Here is an 18,501-nt window from a genome sequence, read left to right on the forward strand (position 1 = left end):
GTGCGTGTGTGTGTGTGTGTGTGTGTGTGTGTGTGTGTGTGTGTGTCAGTGTCTGTCACAGTGTCTGTGTGTCCGGCTGCCGTGTGTGCGTGTGTGTGTGGAGGGGGAGGGGGGGGGGGGGGAGAAATCGCCCAAGTCGCACAATCTGACTGCAGAACCACACAATTATGAGAAACCGGACCACGTGCACAGCTGTGCTGGGGAAACCCAACTCACACAACACCGGTTTCCGGGTCACATGCGACATTCGGTCTAAAGCCTGCCACACAACGGGCGACAAAGTGCGCGGCGATGGAGTGACACTGCATGGTTTTACCTTAACAGAGTACAGTATGCACACAAAAATACAGGGTCATATGCAAGGTGCAGCTCAGACGTACCAACAAATGTTAGTTAGCAATCGGTATTGGTATGTGTGCAACAAACAATAGCGACGTAAGCTTATGACAGCTTTTTGTTTTTTGTTGTTGTGTTGTTGTTTTTTTAGGGGGGGCGGAGGGGGGGATCCCCGCACTTGATATCACAACTTCATGTTTTTACGCGCAACCTTTAAAGAAGGATTTGGAAATATGAACATATTACTTAGCACGCTCAGGTTCCCGAAAACGGGGAATGGCTGCCTAAATGGTGGGATGACATCAATCATACGGATAAAAGCCCACGCGAAGAAAAGATGAATGTGGGAGATGCAGTGGATAATTACAGGAGCAGAAGCAAAAATAGCAGCAGCAGTAGTAATAGAACAAGTAATAGTAACAGGTGCAGCAGTTGAAGAAGAAAGGAAACAACGAAGAGAAGGGAACCCCTATATGGCTTAGCACTGTAAAAGTCTACTGTAAATGTTGAACAGTGGGCTAGCGGTAACGCGCTCGACAAGGAAGAGCGCGTCCACGTGTTCGAGTCCCATACGAACCAGGGTTTGTACTCTCCTCCATTCCCCTTCCACTAGACCTACAGCAGTGGTGGTCTGGATGCTAGTCTTTCGGTTGAGAGAATAAACCACAATCCTATGTGCAGCATGCACTTCGTACACGCGAAAGAACCCATGGCAACAAAAATTGTTTACTCCGGTAAAATTCTGTAAAAAAAAATCTACTTTGACAGTAAAACAAATAAACTTGCAAACATAAGGATAAATACGAACAAAGAGTACGCTGCATTGTGACGACGCGATGTCCTCGGGGAGAGCAGCCCGAATTTCACACAGATAAATTGTGACAAAAAGTTATCCCAATTCAGTCCAGTCCAGTCCAACCCGATACGACCCGGATACGATACGATACAATACGATACCATACCATACCATACCATACAATGTTCTGTCTGAACGCCAAAACCATAAAAAAAAGAAAAAGAAAAAGAATAATGGCGTGCTTTAATTCTGCAGGAAAAGTCGTAGCCTCAAGTTAAAGTCTCATGTCTACACCAGCCCTTACAAATCTGGTTCCAGAGGAAGAAACCGAAGAAGAGTTGGGAACGGATAAAACTGATAGGCGATAAAACCGAAACGTGCACTAGAAAACGAAGTGACACTGGTACCAGCTGAAGCCTTCGATCCGGTGAATCGCTTTCAGAAATAACCCACCAGTCAATTTAACCCCGCGGAGACTATGTAGAGGATACTAGATTCAACTCTATGAGTTATTGTACATGGTACTACAATCACCGGTAAGTGTGGTAGGACATTGAACAGATACATGGTGTATACAAGGTTTTAGGTCTCATGGTCTTTTACGGGTATATTCACTGTGTCTAAGGCTCGGCGTAGGAACGCCTGCGAAGCCCAGTCCTCTCCTTGCGCCTCTTTCGGCCAAAAATTGATCTTTATAAAACATGTCTCACATACCCTGGCGGATATATATGGAGTTCTATTTCATCTACACTTAATATAAACTCCAGTCTCAGTGTTTTCAAAAAACTGTATCATAAACATCTAATGTCTAAGTTCTACGAATCCTTGAAATTACTCTGAAAAACAAATGATGCCTTCTCAGTATCCTTGTCTATGTGTCTTTCTCCTTTCCTCCCTTCCTCCTTCCCTCCTTCCCCCCTCTCTTCCTCTCTCTCTCTCTCTCTCTCTCTCTCTCTCTCTCTCTCTCTCTCTCTCTCCCAACAGTTTTTCCCGGCTCTCTCCTTCTTCGTATCTCTTCCTTCCTTACCTTCTTCCTTCCCTCTCTCCTTCACGCATATGCATACTATGTTATTTTGTGGAGAACTGTGTATTTTCTATGCCATTTATTTGTTCTTGTTGTTGTTGCCATGCGATCTGTATGTATTTTTCCCCATACTTTTTTCAGTCTTCTTGTATTTCCTAGATTAGTTTATACGTTTTCCTTACGAGGGTAGGATGAAAACAGGCCGATAAGTGCCTATTCCTTTTCCATCAATAAAAAAAAAAAGTTTCGATTTCGATTTCCTTAACCTTTCCCGACCGAAGTCAGGTATACCGCCCCATTCGCACTTTGTTTGAGTGAAGGAAATCGAAGTGAAGTGCATTTCCCAAGGACACAACACCATGCCGAAACGGGGCCTCGAACCCTTATCACCGGTGGACACTGGATCACAAGTCCATCACCTGATCGATACTGACATACAGTTTCCTACATGGTGTTTGACCCAGATATGTTTTCACCCCCACCTTCCCTGCTTCACAAAGACCGTGCCCCCTCGAATCAGATTTAGGTAATTACCGGCATAGATACATGACACAACTTGTGAGGACGAAATACCTTGGCGAACACTGACTTTGAAAACGGTTGCATATCTTCGTGTTAACCTGTTTTTCATCAATAAAATGCAAATCAAAACAATGACATGGTGCTTTTTTGACATTTTTATGAGGTCAACACTAAAGGCGTGATAGCATTGAGAGGGCACTTGGCTGCAAACTACTTGCACCATAACACTATAAAACTTTCACATCGTAGTAACGAAAAACATTCCTCTTCTTCGTTCGCAGACTGCAACTCACGCGTTAACCCCTTTCTACCAATGTCGCTGTTTCTGGTTAGCTGGTTGGTTTGCTTTGTTTTATTTTGTTTTGTTTTTACATTGTTGCACTATAGTTTAGGCATACTTCTTTACCAGGGAGTGAACGCATGGCAGGTATGCGCATGTTTCCATCAATCATTTATTGTGAATTATGGTTGTATCTTTAAGATATATGTTTCACATTCTGCGAGCGAACATGCACCTGAAGATGGTTAATGCACTAACAGGTTTGTACATATATATACTGGCAAATCTCCTTACTTCAACCCCTATGTACAGACCTCATCGATGGGTGGGACAGAAGTTGAATGCTTTATAAACCAATCGGCTGTTATGCCCAGGCTGTCTAGAGTGGGATCCCCATGGGCTCTTTCTGTATTGTATTGTATTGTATTTATTGAATTGTATTGGCACAGCATATTTCTCCGAGTGAAATTCGGGCTGCTCTCCCCGCGGGGAGCACATCGCCACAGCGCAGAGCCATCTTTTCCCGACTGCAAGTTATTTTGCTTTACGATCAAGGGACATCCGTTTCGTTGCTGTGGATTCATTTACGTGTCTCTACTGCATGTTCCACTCGAGGACCTCAGTTTATCGTCTCATCCCAATGACTACCACCCAGACCACCACACACGGTCTAGTGTTGCGGGAGTAAAAATCCTGTTCCAGTTCTGTATACGGGACTGGAACTCGAGCACACTGGCTTCCCAGTCTGGCGTACTACCACTAGGCCTGCACTCCACACCTTGTGGAAATGATGTGATAGAAATCTCTTCTATTTTTTATTATTTTTTTTATTTTTTGGCTCTGTTTGTTTCTGAATTTTATCGTTTTCTTTCTGTCGCCTCTTTCTTTCTTGCCGGTTCAGTCACCTTTGTTGTTGATTTCATGAAATACCTTGAATACTTTATAGTTTGTTTTTCTGTATTTGATAACTTCTCGCTCTCTATGTTGCACTCTCTTTTTGAGCACTGGACGTGCGAAGTGCCCGTTGGTTTTTGCATTTTATCATATATATCATTTTGCATGGTTCTGTTCAGGCTGGTTTTCTTTAATCCTCTGGCGAAAAAAAATGGATGGAATGGTCAACATCAGAAGCACGTCCTTGGTTTATGTGCATGAATGTGGCTGAACTGGTGCCCATTTTTTCCCATTACAGGCGTTTTTTTTTCAGGTTCTAAGGCATCATTATTGACAGTAACCCAGAAAATGGAGTATGGCTGCCTACATGTCGGGGTAAATACGGTCATATACGTAAAAAAACAACAACAAAAAACCCACTCGTGTACATACGAGTGAACGTGGGAGTTGCAGCCCACGAACGTAGAAGAAGAAGAAGAATTATAGACAGTTTTCAGCCCTTTCATAACCCTGTGTGGTCGGCTGGGGTTTAAACAACATAGATATGATAACATGCCTGGACCGGGAGTTCCTGTACAGTCATACTGATAGAAGAAATTTTAATCACGTAGATATCCCAGTACTGTCTGTCGGCTAATATTCCAGATTATTCTCCCACATGGAAGTCTTGTTCAAGTCATGGCCCATAATTGTATGTCTTGAAACAATGCCACCTCGTTCATTTATTCATTTTTAACACTTTATTTTGTGTAATGTTAGCAGTAAACATGAGTTGCTTTCTTTAATTTGTTTTAAAGTATCTTCACCATGGCAGAAATGAAAAAGAGGGGACGAGGCAAGAGAGGGAGAGAGAGAGAGAGAGAGAGAGAGAGGTGGGGTTGGGATGGGGGGAGCAAGAGCGAAAGCAGAAAAGTTAAGACAGTGACCCACAGGAAGACAAAAGAGACAATCTAGAGAACAAGAACAAGGATAATTTAAGACATGCTGCAAACAGAACGAAATCTGGTCGTCAACATTATTTTTTTCATCAATAAATGTTCAGCATTATATATATATATGTATATATATATACCCAAAAAACTATCTCCATGGGGGTCAACATAGAAGAAGGGTAAATGTGGCCCAACACCGTTTGCCGAACCGTCCAGCCGAAGTTCTGTATGCAGAACGCACGAACATTAGAGGATGACGGTGAGTAGAACATAATCTGATCCACTATTGATGAACGACCACAGAGTCTGAAGTGAACTGTTGGGACTGCTGAAGAAGGTAAGAGCAAATGATTTTTTTATGTTCAATTCAACATCTTCCAGTTATCATCCCTTATTATTATTATTATTGTTGTTGGTGGTGGTGGGGGTGGAGGTAGTGGTGCTGCTGCTGCCGATGTTGTTGCTGTTACTGATACTTCAATGCATTCTTTGATCAAAGACCAAACTGTAAGCGTTTCAAAACACGGCGTCATTTGCACAGCAGGCTGCTTACGTTGGCAGAGCCAGCTTAACAGCTGCCTTTAGGCCCTCATCATTCTTTTTCCTGTGTCATTCAGGCAGGTTTTAGTTACGCTTACGCACACACATATCATATCACAGAGGATTTTTCTTTGGAATTTTGCCTGGAGCAATCCTTCTGTTGCCGTGGGTCCTTTTGCATGCACTAAGTTCACGCCTGCACACGCGACCTCGGTTTATCGTCTCTTCAGAATGTCTAGCGTCCACACCACCACTCGTCTTGTTGAGGGGTAGAACATCTTATTTATTTATTAAGACATCTTGCTATATTTTTATCGTGTGTGTATGTAACATTGATGTAATGTGTCATGCTAACAAAAGTGTTTTTGTAAAGCATCTAGAGCAGATTTCTGGATAGTGTGCTATATAAGTATCCATCATTATGATTATTATTATTATTATTATCATTATCGTCTCTTCAGAATGTCTAGCGTCCACACCACTACTCGTGGTATTGCTGAAGGGAAGCAGGGGGGAGGGGGGGGGGTTGAATAGTGAGGTGGGGGAAATGGGATAGATGGATGTGGAATGATACATTTGGAATAAATAGAAGATACAGTTAAAGAAAATTACTCGATAAACTTCGTAAAGTCTTTATTAACAAGAGAAACAAACGATAATGAAAGTACAAGCGCAAAGCCAAAAATCCATATTGCAAACTCTATCATAATGGAAACGTGGTGGTAACAAACATTTGAAGGTGTACATCAAAATGGTGAAAATGACGTCATAAAACAAATTTCATAACTGACACAATGAAAATAAACAAATTTGCTATTTGACGTATAGATTTTTTTTAAAGAAACAAAAAAACAAAAACAAAACGAATTTCCCATTTGCAGAGACATCTGAGAAACGATCGAGAGGTCGGGACTGTGCATGTACACCCAGCGAAGTGCGGTTAGGCACACTTCGTGAGTGTTGCTCATGTTGAAGCTGTCGAGTTGTCCAGTTTATAGCACAAAAGACTAGCAAAATTTTGGTCTTTTTATTTATTTATTTATTTTTTAAATTTTATTTTATACATGCACAAGAATGGGGACATAGTTATGGACATGATTATACAGCACAAAAAGGGGGTGCAAGAAAAAAGCCCCCCCCCCCCAAAAAAAAAACAAAAAACAAAACAACTCCCAAAAACCAACCAAACAAAAACGAAACAAAACAAGCAAGAGAGAGAATCTGAATACAAAATATCGCTGCTCGGATGTGCCTTTTCCCCTTAAAAAAAAAAGAAAAGAAAAAAAAAAGAAAGAGAGAAAGAGACAGAAAAAGAGGTTAATTAACGGTTTTTGGTCCAATAGTGTTAAGACCATCCGGCAGAGAATTCAAATCCACTGTGTCTAGGAGTTCTGCATAGGAAGGCGGGGCCCGATCCTCTCCTTTCTTAACCGTAGTCAGGTACCCATTCACAACTGGGTTGAGTGGTGGAAATCTGAGTTGAGTGCCTTTCCCAAGGACACAGGACCTCGAACCCTGATCACTGGTGGACACTGGATCACAAGCCAAACGCCTATCCTGTTCTGTGCAACCGTATCTGGATGTGCGTTTAATGTGTGAAAGAGGCTTGCTTCCTTTTGTTTTTGTGTGCCATTCTTCCTTACCGGGATTTTAGTTCTGTCTGTCTGTCTGTGAAGAAAAAGAGTTCTAAATATTAGCCTTCCAGCACAGTTCTGGATGAGACTTTCAGGGTGCCAGCCAGAGGAGAAGTGACAAAATCGAGACAAGAAAGAGGTTTTGACGGTTTTGATGGACTGAATAGTGAGTAAGTGATGAATTGTACCGATTCTCAATAGTGAGTAAGTGATGAATTGTACCGATTCTCCCAAGTTCAATGTAGGAAGCCTGGAAGATTTTATGAACATGATCTTTTATAAAAAAAAACTTTGTCAAACGTAAAACCCAAGTTATAGTCGGATTGTGAACAAGAAATTTGTTTTGAGACACCCGAAATTCAATTAAAAAAATTCACGATTCCATCACAGAGATAAATAGAGACCAATGGGGTGAGATGAATTATAGAACTGTGTATCATGGCCAAATTCAGTGTAAGAGACAAAATGTGCTTCAATGTCGTGACAAAGGGGTTGGGCATACAGTATGAAAATCAAGGGAACTACATTGGAACCTTGGAGGACCCCAAACTGCAGGGGAACAGGATCAGAATAGAAGCCCGAGAAAAACAGATCTCATGGCCTTTTTTTTTTTCCTTTCAGAGATACATCTGTAAGAATGAAAAAGACAAGATCGTGAATGCTAAACACTTTTCTGAGGTGGTACATGGTGCAGGAGTGTGTCATGATCGATTGTATCGAACGGGGCACAAAGGCAGAGGGTCAGGACAGAGGACTGGAATCGTCAGATGCACAAAGCAGATCATTAAGATACAAAGAAGAGCAGTTTCCGTGGAATGGTAAGAACGATATGCAGATTGAATAGTGGGAAGAGCATTGTGTTTTGATGATTTAGCGGCTTTTGCTTGATGCTCTACACCAGTTGAGACAGACAGGAGAGATTCGACACTTGTCTGTAGTTACTGAGCGTGTTTGGATCATGATTTTATTTCTTCATAAAGAATTTTGCAAATGGTTTGTTTAAAGACAACGGAAGCGTTCCCAAGCAGAAACAATCATAATCATTTGTGTGATTGCAGGAACGAGGTATGACAGAAAATATAACTAATCGTCGTGAATTTAGTCCTGACATCAGACGTCCGGAAAAAGCAAAAAACAAAACTTGTGTCATATCAGTAGCGTGTCAACTTTAGGGACGAGTTATAACAGAAATCTACAAACATCCAAGGCATTGATCCAATAGCTTTACACAAAAAACTATCCTCCACAGAAATGTTGAAGGAGGGAGACGGAAGAGAACACACACACACACACACACACACACACACACACACACACACACACACACACACACACACACACACACACACATCAAACAAACAAACAAATAAACAATGGACTGACAGCATTGCAGAATGGACGGGAAAACCATTTGCGGAAACCCAGACCTTGACACACGACCGGCAGACGTGGAGGAATGAATTTGGTGAACAGTTATTCTGTGCGGCGCCCCAGTGACTCTCCACAGAGTTGACGGTGAAGAAGAAGAAGAAAGGGGAGGAGGAGGGCTAGAAGAAGAAGGAGGAGGAAGAGGAGGAGGAGGAAGAGGAGGAGGAATAAAAGGAGGAAGGAGGAGAAGGCTACAAACATCCTTCTGGTTCCGTTACATAAGCACCAGATGGACAGGTGAACATTGACCAGAAATAAATTCGTAATGTGTCCACTTTGTGAGAGACTGTACAGTGGTGGACACTGAGTGTAGGCCACGAATAGACAGTATATCATTGTTATCTGTTGACCGTAGGTCAAGATCGACAAGTTCAAGGTGAAGGAGAGAGAGAGAGAGAGAGAGAGGGGGGGGGCAGGGGGAAGAAACGGGGCTAAAGTGAACGTGTGTGTGTGTGAGAGAGAGAGAGAGAGAGAGGTTTACAGACAGACAGACAGACAGACAGAAACACTCACTTTCACGCAGCCATCTATGGCCGACTGTTTTGAACACCATGTTGGTACCCCTCACCTCATGGCCTGTACACGTGCTCACTGAGGTCACGCAACAAGTGAAAAGACCGCCTCGTGAATGGTCAGAGCAGGTGACATGAGCGTTCGCCTCACAGGCGACTCTATCTTTTACCTGTCCGCTTCTGACAATGCCTACGTGTCACATGGCACAATGCCTTTGATTTGAACTTCGGTCTTTTCTTCGAAGAACAGTGCATAAGCAAGCGAGTAGCCGGTGAGAAGCCAGTTATGAGGTGTACACTTGCAGCAATGTGTGTGTCATGTGTGGGAAACCGTTTTGTGTGAAAACAATTGGGTGAAAGAAATTAGGTAAGTGTTGACAGTTTTCTCCCCCTTGGAATTGACATTGTTTGTTCAATTAAAGCAGTGTACTGCAACATCGTTCAGTTGAAAACGTTTTCGGAGTCGTCAGTGTGTGAGCGCGTGAGTACGTTCGCGCGCGCGCGTGCGCGCGTGTGTGTGTGACACAATAGATATTCATTGTATCACCATTATTGCTGCATATTCACTGGAACGTACTATAAATAACAGTAACACCAATATAACTCATCATAACCAATTCTTTCATTTACACTTATTTATTCAGTTACTTTTTCTTTTTGTTGTAGAATTGCAATATTCTTATGTTTTTGGAACGTTGTATTGGAGAAAACACTCCCAAAAATCTATGAATATGATGATAATGTACACTATCATTTAAGTGTTTCAGGAGTGTTACACTTCTGATGTTTTTTGTTGTTGTTTTTAAACTGGGTGTATCATTTGCATACATAATCAGCATTTACTATTCTGTCAGTCGTCGTATTGTGTCTTCAGTGTTAAAAAAAAAAAAAGAGAGAGAGAGAGAGAGAGAGAGAGAGAGAGAGAGAGAGAGAGCCACAAAGCACAATACTATTTTGTTAGATTTCGCACTTTTGTTGTTGGTATTTTCAAGGCCTGACTAAGCGCGTTGGGTTACGCTGCTGGTCAGGCATCTGCTTGGCAGATGTGGTGTAGCGTATATGGTTTTGTCCGAACGCAGTGACGCCTCCTTGAGCTACTGAAACTGTTGGTATTGTTCTATCTAGTAATCTATCTTGCTATCGTGTTTGAATATACATTACAAAGACGAGCGTAGATTTGTTCAAGGTTATGGACTCTCTCTATCTCTCTGTTTTTGACTCTGTCTCTCCGTCTCTGTCTCTGTCTATCTCTCTCTCTACATCGCTCATTGACTCTTTTCCTCACACACACACACGCACGCACGCACGCACGCAGGCACGCACGCACGCACGCACGCTCGAAAGAAAGAAAGAAAGAAAAAGACTTCTGATGATAATATCATAAGATGATAATGATAATTTACTGGAAATATTCTTGACACTGTTTGATTCCAAAGTACAACCCATGGTTCAGTACGATGCAAGATTATGGGGTTTGGAAAAAGGAGCTGAACAGTGTGAGAAGGTGCATTTGTTTGCTTTGAAGGATTTTGAGACAGATGACGCCAAATGACCGTGTATGGGGAAACTGATAGACATCCCTTTGTAATTAACGCTAGTTTGCGTTGCATAGAATATTGGCTAAAGATGATTTGTCTGGATGAAAATAGGCTACCGCATAAAGCATACAGAGCGCTTTTACAACTTAATGCAAAGGGTAAAAGGAACTGGGTATCTAATGTAAAAAACTGTTTGTTTGAATATGGATATGGGCATGTATTTATAAATCAAGGAGCTTGAATTATTCAGATGCTTATTTGAGATCTTCGTTAAAGGCTTATTGACTGTAATTGGCAGAACTGGCAGCACGATAACCGAACAAGTGAAATATTTCAGACATATTCTACATTCAGCGGAACATCTCATAATCTAAAGCCATATCTTTATCCTAATTTGAACTGTTCTCTAAAGCAATTGCATCGAAATTTCATTTTTGGAGTGTGTGATAGTTGTACTCATTTATTTTATATATTGGATTTAAACAGAACGTGATTTATTGTGTCCACTCTGTAAAGAACCGAAAGAAGACGAATTGCATTTTGTTTTGATATGCCCAGTATTTCAAAAGATAAGAGAAAGATTAATCCGAGGAACTACTCCGCCTAGCTTCACTGATGACATTAACAAATGAAAATAATTATAGTTAAAATTTCCAGTATGTTTTTGGTAGAGCTTTCAAAATTAAAGATATAATACACAGTACAAGATCTTTTTTCTCGTAGATATTGACATTATCAATATCTGTTTTTGCATAATCATGTTCTTTTTGTGACGCACACCCTTTCATTTGGGGCTATGGCCTTTACACGAATAAACCATTTCCAAATCTCTCACCAGCCGCCGTGGCGAAGTGGTTAGCGTCGCGGACTTACGGCTTGACTGATTTGACACTTCCGTTGGCTTCAGTAAGCAAAGGTGCTCAAAGAAGGCATGCACCATCCACCTATTTTTAGAGCAGTGGTGTGGATCTCGAGTCATAAAGTCACAAAGTGACGTGGAGCAAAGCGAATAGAAATATGATTCGACCAATCGACTTATCTTGGATCTACTGTGAACGGAGTATGACTTCAAGAAGTAGTGATAATTCATATGATTATACATTAAAGAGGTAACCACGTAGTCACCACGTAGTCAGGCTTTTCTGTAACATTGTTTGTCACTCCCCGCCACACCGTCTAATATCAAGTAAAGACGTTAAATTGAAGACTGCAGCTACAGGTTCACCACACCCAACAAGAAGTCATCAATTCTTGGCTGATAGCAGCTATGCTGTGTGTCATTTGTTCCAACACTGTTCTATGTTTTCAGCATCTGATGGATGTGTCTTCACCTCGACTTTTCTAATAAAGCGAATCTCTCCCCCCCCCCTCTCTCTCTCTCTCTCTCTCTCTCTATATATATATATATGTATATATATATATACATATTTATATATGAATTCATACTGTACACCCTTTCCCCATAAAACCTCACACACACACACACACACACACACACACACACACACACAATTTGCGAGCGTGAAAGGACAAAAAAACTTTTAAAAAATTTTTATTTATTTTATTATTATTATTATTATTATTATTATTATTATTAAGTTCTGTCGAGATGTGCATCATATACAAACACTACCATATAACGGATGTCTGTGCAGGTAGAAACTGATACATCGTAGCGTAATTATAACCAACAAAAAGTAGTATAACTTGCAAATAGAAAGCCACAAAGGAGGCACGTAATGGAGAGGAGAGAATGGATGACCAGTGCAGAAATGAAAACTGGGTTTTATATGCGCTAAATTAATTGTTCACAGGGAAAGTATTCACCCCTGTTACTTTTAATGTCTGTCTCCTACCCAGGGAAAGTATTAACTTCTGTTCTTGTTAGTGTGTCTCCTCCCCCCCGCACCCCACCCCCCCACCCCGCCCTTTTTGTTTGTTTGTTGCTTCAATTGAGTTCTCATTGTTGTGTGCTTGCTCATGGGTGACTGTCCTCTCTGTGTGCATGTATGTGCGTGCGCGCTTGTGTTCTATGTGCGTGCGTATGTGCGCGCGTATGTGTGTACGTACGTTTTAAGGCGGCATAGGTTGTGCTTTTTGGTGTGCTGGTTGCTATCTGTTATATTGTTTTAGCATAGCTTATACATTTTTTTCTTTTTGTTTTTGTATGTATTCATGTGCTGTTGTATGCCATTATGCATTATTGTATATATGTATTGTTTTATTTGAAGCAGGTAGGGCCCACAATATGGGGAGCTTGCGCCATATAAGTACTACGGTTTAATAATAATAATATGATTATTATTTGTATTTGTATTTATTTTTATCACAACAGATTTCTCTGTGTGAAATTCGGGCTGCTCTCCCCGGGGAGAGCGCGTCGCTACACTACAGCGCCACCCATTTTTTTGTATTTTTTTCCTGCGTGCAGTTTCATTTGTTTTTCCTATCGAAGCGGATTTTTCTACAGAATTTTGCCAGGAACAACCCTTTTGTTGCCGTGGGTTCTTTTACGTACGCTAAATGCATGCTGCACACGGGACCTCGGTTTATCGTCTCATCAGAATGACTAGCGTCCAGACTACCACTCAAGGTCTAGTGGAGGGGGGGGGGAGAGAAAATATCGGCGGCTGAGCCATGATTCGAACCAGCGCGCTCAGATTCTCTCGCTTCTAAGGCGGACGCGTTACCTCTAGGCCATCATTTCACTTATTGTTATCATCATCATCATCATTGTTTGGAACATTAGTACAAGTATTAATCATTCAAACCACATTGTGTCCTTACAGAGACAACCCGATGTGACTGCACGGAAACCGGGCCTCGTCGATGATACACCAAAGAGCGTGAAACACCACGGAGAACCATGGACTGAATTTAGCCGATACTGAGCTTCCATTAACTAATGATAATGATGATGATGATGCATCAACTGGTGAATTCCTCAACGAATGCCACATCTGCTGCTTTTCAGTGCCTGTGAGAGGCATCAACAATCCGAGAGGCTACACCGTACCTTGAGGCAGTAGCAGCAGCAGCAGCGGCGGCGGCGGTGGTGGTGGTGGTGGTACAGTACTTGTAGTAGTAGTAGTAGCAGCAGTAGCAGCAGCAACAGCAGATAGTAACAACACCCACAACAACAGCAGGAGAGCAGCAGCAGTAGTGGTGGTGTTGGTGGTAATAGGAGTAGTGGTAATAGTAGTAGTAGTCGTAGTTGAAGCATAAAAAGAAGAGGGGGGAAAAGCAATAACACCCACAACAGCAGCAGCAACAGCAGCAAAAACAACTTCTTCAACAACAACGTTTAGAACGACGGCGGTGAAGGCGACCACAACAAGAACAGAAGAACCTTCTGGAAAATGTCAGTTTTTGTCCTTTTCTTGAAATGAACATTATAGCAGAAACATCGTCGTCGTCGTCGTCATCGTTATCATCACTAACAACAGACGCGTTCTTTGACATTCACTCGGCAATAAACAATTCCGGCCCTTCATCATTAACTGTGACAATTCTAGCAACGAGGACGACGACGACGACGATAATAACAAGTACAACAACCACCACCGTCTTCTCCGACTTACGCAAAGTATTCTGATTCTAAAGAAATAAAGAAATTACCAGCTCTCGTTTTTTTGTTTTTTTTTCAATCTGTCTATAAAAAAAGAGAGAGAAAAAACAACAACAGAAATAAACAAAAAACCGACAAAAACCGAAAGAAAATGGCTCAAAGAGTTCGCCCCCCTTCCACGCCCGCACAAGAGGGCAACAACATCACTACCACCACCACCGCCGCCGCCGCCGCCGCCATTGCCACCACACGAGACTCCAGGTCAACCCCTTCCTCCACCACTCGCTGTTCCTCCTCCTCCAGCTTCTCCTCCTCCACCCTCTCCACCTCCCCTTCCGTGCGCGTGTCGGAGGAGCGCGTGGAACTGCGTAAGCAGATCGACCTCTTCAACTGCGTCACCATCATCGTGGGCATCATCATCGGCTCGGGCATCTTCATCTCCCCGGTGGGCATCCTGTCCAACGTGCGCTCCGTGGGCATGTCGTGCGTCATGTGGGCCGTCTGCGGACTCTACTCGCTCCTATGTGCCCTCTGCTTCGCGGAGCTGGGCGCTACGTTCCCTGAGTCAGGTGGAGAGTACCTGTACATCATGAGGGCTTTCGGGGACTTCCCGGCCTTCCTGTGCCTGTGGGTCAACTTCTTCATCATCAATCCCGTGGGGCAGGCCGCCTCCAGCCTCATCTTCGCCACCTACATCCTCAGGCCCGTCTTCCCCACCTGTGAGGCTCCCACAGAGGCTGTGCGAATTGTGGCAGCTTTGGTTATGGGTAAGGGAGAATCTTCTATATATATATAATTATACATATGTGTGTATATATATATTTTTCTTTCTTAATACTGTGGAAAGGATGGCGGCTTTGATTATGGGCGCAATAGCCGAGTGGTTAAAGCATTGGACTTTCAGTCTGAGGGTCCCTGGTTCGAATCTCGGTAACGGCGCCTGGTGGGTAAAGGGTGGAGATTTTCCTATCTCCAGGTCAACACATGTGCAGACCTGCTAGTGCCTGAACCCCCTTCGTGTGTATACGCAAGCCGGAGATGAAATACGCATGTTAAAGATCCTGTAATCCATGTCAGCGTTCGGTGGGTTATGGAAACAAGAAAATGCCCAGCAAGCACCCCCCCCCCTCCCCCGAAAAACGGAGTATGGCTGCCTATGGCGGGGTAAAAAACGTATACGCGAAAAAGCCCACTCGTGTACATACGAGTGAACGTGGGAGTTGCAGCCCACGAACGAAGAAGAAGAAAAGAGATAATGTGTGAGGGGGAATCCTATCTTGAATACTCATTTCATCAGCTGCCCCATGGCGGTTGCCGTTGGGGCGCTACAGATGACCTGTCAACCAGTCCTCTCCATCCATCCCTGTCTTTCGCACATTTGACCGCCTCGCTCAGCTTCAATCCTGTCCATTCTGTGATGTTGTCTTCCCATCTCTTCTGTCTTCCTCTCTTCCTTCCTCCTCTGACTGTTCCCTGGAGCACTGTCTTGGCAAGCCCCTCTCCTCTTGTTACGTGGCCGAACCATTTTAATTTGCGCCTCTTGATGGTGGTGAGAAGATCTTCATCGGGACCAATGGCTTGCCTTATTCTGTTTTTGACTTCCTCATTAGTTATGTGGTCTTTGTAAGAGATGCCAAGCAGTCTTCTGAAGCATCTCATTTCTGAGGCCTGAATCCTCTTCTCTAATTCTGCTGTAAGGGTCCATGTTTCACAAGCATACAGGAGAACTGAGTAGATAAGGGAACGCATGAGTCTTATCTTTGAGCTGAGCTTGACTGCCTTGTCCTTCCAAATGGTGTTCAACTTGGCTAGTGTTGCAGCTGTCATTGCAATTCTGGCTAATACTTCAGGCTTGGACCCCTCATCTGAAACTATTGCTCCAAGGTATTTGAAATTCTTCACGGTTTCAAGCTTTTCTCCGTTGGCAGTGATGTCAGTTTGGATGCCATTGTCATTTATTTATTTTTAATTCTGTGGAAAGGGTGGCGGCTTGATATAGCTGAGAGGGGATGTTCTTTTCTATTTTATCATCATTATCATTTTTTTCTAAATTATTATTGTTATTGTTATCATTATTATTATCATTGATTTGTGGGTGGGTGGTGAGTGGAGTGGAGTGGAGGAATGGGAATGTGTGTGTGAGTGAGTGTGTGTGTGTGTGTGTGTGTGTGTGTGTGTGTGTGTGTGAATGCAAGAAACAGGTGCAAACCAATAGATATTTATAAAAGTAGACCCGTAAGAGCAAATAAAGGCAGGCCTGACGCAGCTTTTTTTTTTTTTTTTTTTTTAAGACATATTGGCTGACGCCCTTAAGTTCAAGCTGTTTTTGGCTTCGGTCTTCAAGGTAGGCCAATCGACGTAGGGCTGTAAAAAAAAAAGGGCAAGACAGTCCTCAGAGACGACCAGTCAGCTCTAGCACTGAAGAACCTGGCCTTGGTTGTTGTCACGGGGTTAAGTTCATACCACCACCTAGCAGGAGTCTTCTGTACTTTTAGTCGACATGTGCACTGTCTCCTCATAACTGAATAAATGGTCCGTGGAGTGGCTTTGCACACTGGAGAGCATTGCAGACAGAACCGGTTTCGTATTCGTTGTTCTGATTTTGCATTCTGTTTCTCCTGTTACGTAGTGCCCTCTTCTGGGGTGGGTGATCCTTCGAAATACCACGCGATGTGTGGTAAGTATCGTAGTTGTAAATTACGTATACATCGAAACACAACGTGGAAATATGATACAGATTACAGAGACTGACGATCACCCCTTTATCAGCTCATTGGGTTTGTGCGTAAAGGTTGAAGGTCAGGCTTCTGCTGTATTTCTTAGATCACGCGCTGTGTGTGTGTGTGTGTGTGTGTGTGTGTGTGTGTGTGTGTGTGTGTGTGTGTGTGTGAAAAACATGACAAAGCACATGTACCATGTCATGTGTTGTTGTTTTTGTTGTCTTTTTTTTTTCTTCTTTTTTTTTTCTTTTTTGCAGGGGGTGGAGGTGGGGGGGTGGGGGTGGGGGTTTCGCTTTGTTTTTTTTTTGGTTTTTTTTTTCATTATGCCATACCGGTACCCTTCACTTCTGACCCTGACTTGCAATTTGGTTGTGCTTTCGCCACAATCAAAGAGCCTACCATGTTTGGTGAATAATGTTAGATATTATGCCAGAGCTTATTGGTTGTTAATCAATCCATCAATGAATCCTTTGATATTAACAGATATTAGTGAATGTATTAACAAAAACAAACAACCCCCCCAAAAAAAACACACAAAAAAAAACCCGTTAAGAAGCTATAATAGAATAAGCAGTTTGATCACAAAATCAATAGTGATGAAAGGCCGCAGACTGTGTTCAGGATGTAAGTGTACACTCATATTTAATCGGACCGTTCAATCCTGATAATCATGGCCCCGTAGTGTGCGTTCGGCTGAACTGCAGGCAGCAATGTCCTCATGTCAAAATGTCACACCGCTCCGTTATCACTCGCGGGGGTGACAAACTACGTCAAGGCCGACAATCACTCCCCAGAGTAGTGACCCATGGAATATTTTCCCGGCTCATCAAGTGGTCCCATAAACAGTGACCGACTGAATCCGTGGCCTTGTCATTGAACTTGCACTCTTCGTGATTAGCAACGATCTAGCATTCTGGTATAATAACAATAATGATAACAATAGCAATAATAATGATAACAACAACAACAATAATAATGATGATGATGATAATAATAATCATAATTACGATAATTTTTTTTAAAAGCTTCAAATATCTGGTGACATACAGACTTCACAAATAGTTGTAGACCATATCATGAAAGCAGGTATGTTTTCATAAAGCATTAAAATAATAAATGAAAGAAAAAAAAAAAATTCGAGATATATGAATTATGCAGGGTGCATAATTATGGTCAACCACTGACCTTTCACTTAATATGCAAACAGCTGTGTCAGGCACACGAGCACCACTATACAGCTTGAAAAAAAAATCGATGAGTCGTCCGAACATTTACAGCTATTCAGTGGTTTCTCGACGACAGTTTTGGTTTTCCATTGTACAAAATGAAACTACATGTGCAAGACAGCATCTCTGGTTATGAGAGTTGTGCTTATTGCATTGGCTGCTCACACACCGAAAATTCTACATCGTTTCACCATGCTCACTAGAAGATAACAAACGTTCCTAAGTCGTCATTAAGTTATGATGAACTCTTGTTTAGGAGTTCTTGACTTTGAAATGAAAACGTATCAAAGAGATATAGACAATAACTCTTGTTTTGGAGTTCTTGACTTGTAAATGAAAATGTGGCAAAGAGGTATATATAATAACTCTTGTTTTGGAGTTCTCGACTTTGAAATGAAAACGTCGCAAAGAGATAATAGACAATAACTCTTGTTTTGGAGATTTTTTTTACTTTGAAATGAAAACGTGACAAAGAGATATAGATAATAAATCTTGTTTTGGAGTTCTTGACTTTGAAATGAAAACGTCGTAAAGAGATATTCATGATAACT

The 18,501-nt window shown here is 42.3% G+C and overlaps 1 protein-coding gene across 1 annotated transcript in view; it reads left to right on the forward strand.

The window, feature by feature from the left end:
- Window positions 1-5,025: 5,025 nt before the first annotated feature.
- LOC143284243 (large neutral amino acids transporter small subunit 1-like) overlaps window positions 5,026-18,501 on the forward strand; it is a 26,889-nt gene continuing 13,413 nt past the window's right edge. Inside the window, exons 1-2 of the mRNA XM_076590921.1 lie at window positions 5,026-5,121; window positions 13,226-14,771. Of these exons, the coding sequence (XP_076447036.1) occupies window positions 14,156-14,771 (616 nt within the window). The 5' untranslated portion in view covers window positions 5,026-5,121; window positions 13,226-14,155. The remainder of the gene's footprint in view (window positions 5,122-13,225; window positions 14,772-18,501) is intronic.

Source organism: Babylonia areolata, chromosome 7, assembly GCF_041734735.1.
Source record: "Babylonia areolata isolate BAREFJ2019XMU chromosome 7, ASM4173473v1, whole genome shotgun sequence".
Classification (NCBI taxonomy): Eukaryota; Metazoa; Mollusca; class Gastropoda; order Neogastropoda; family Buccinidae; genus Babylonia; species Babylonia areolata.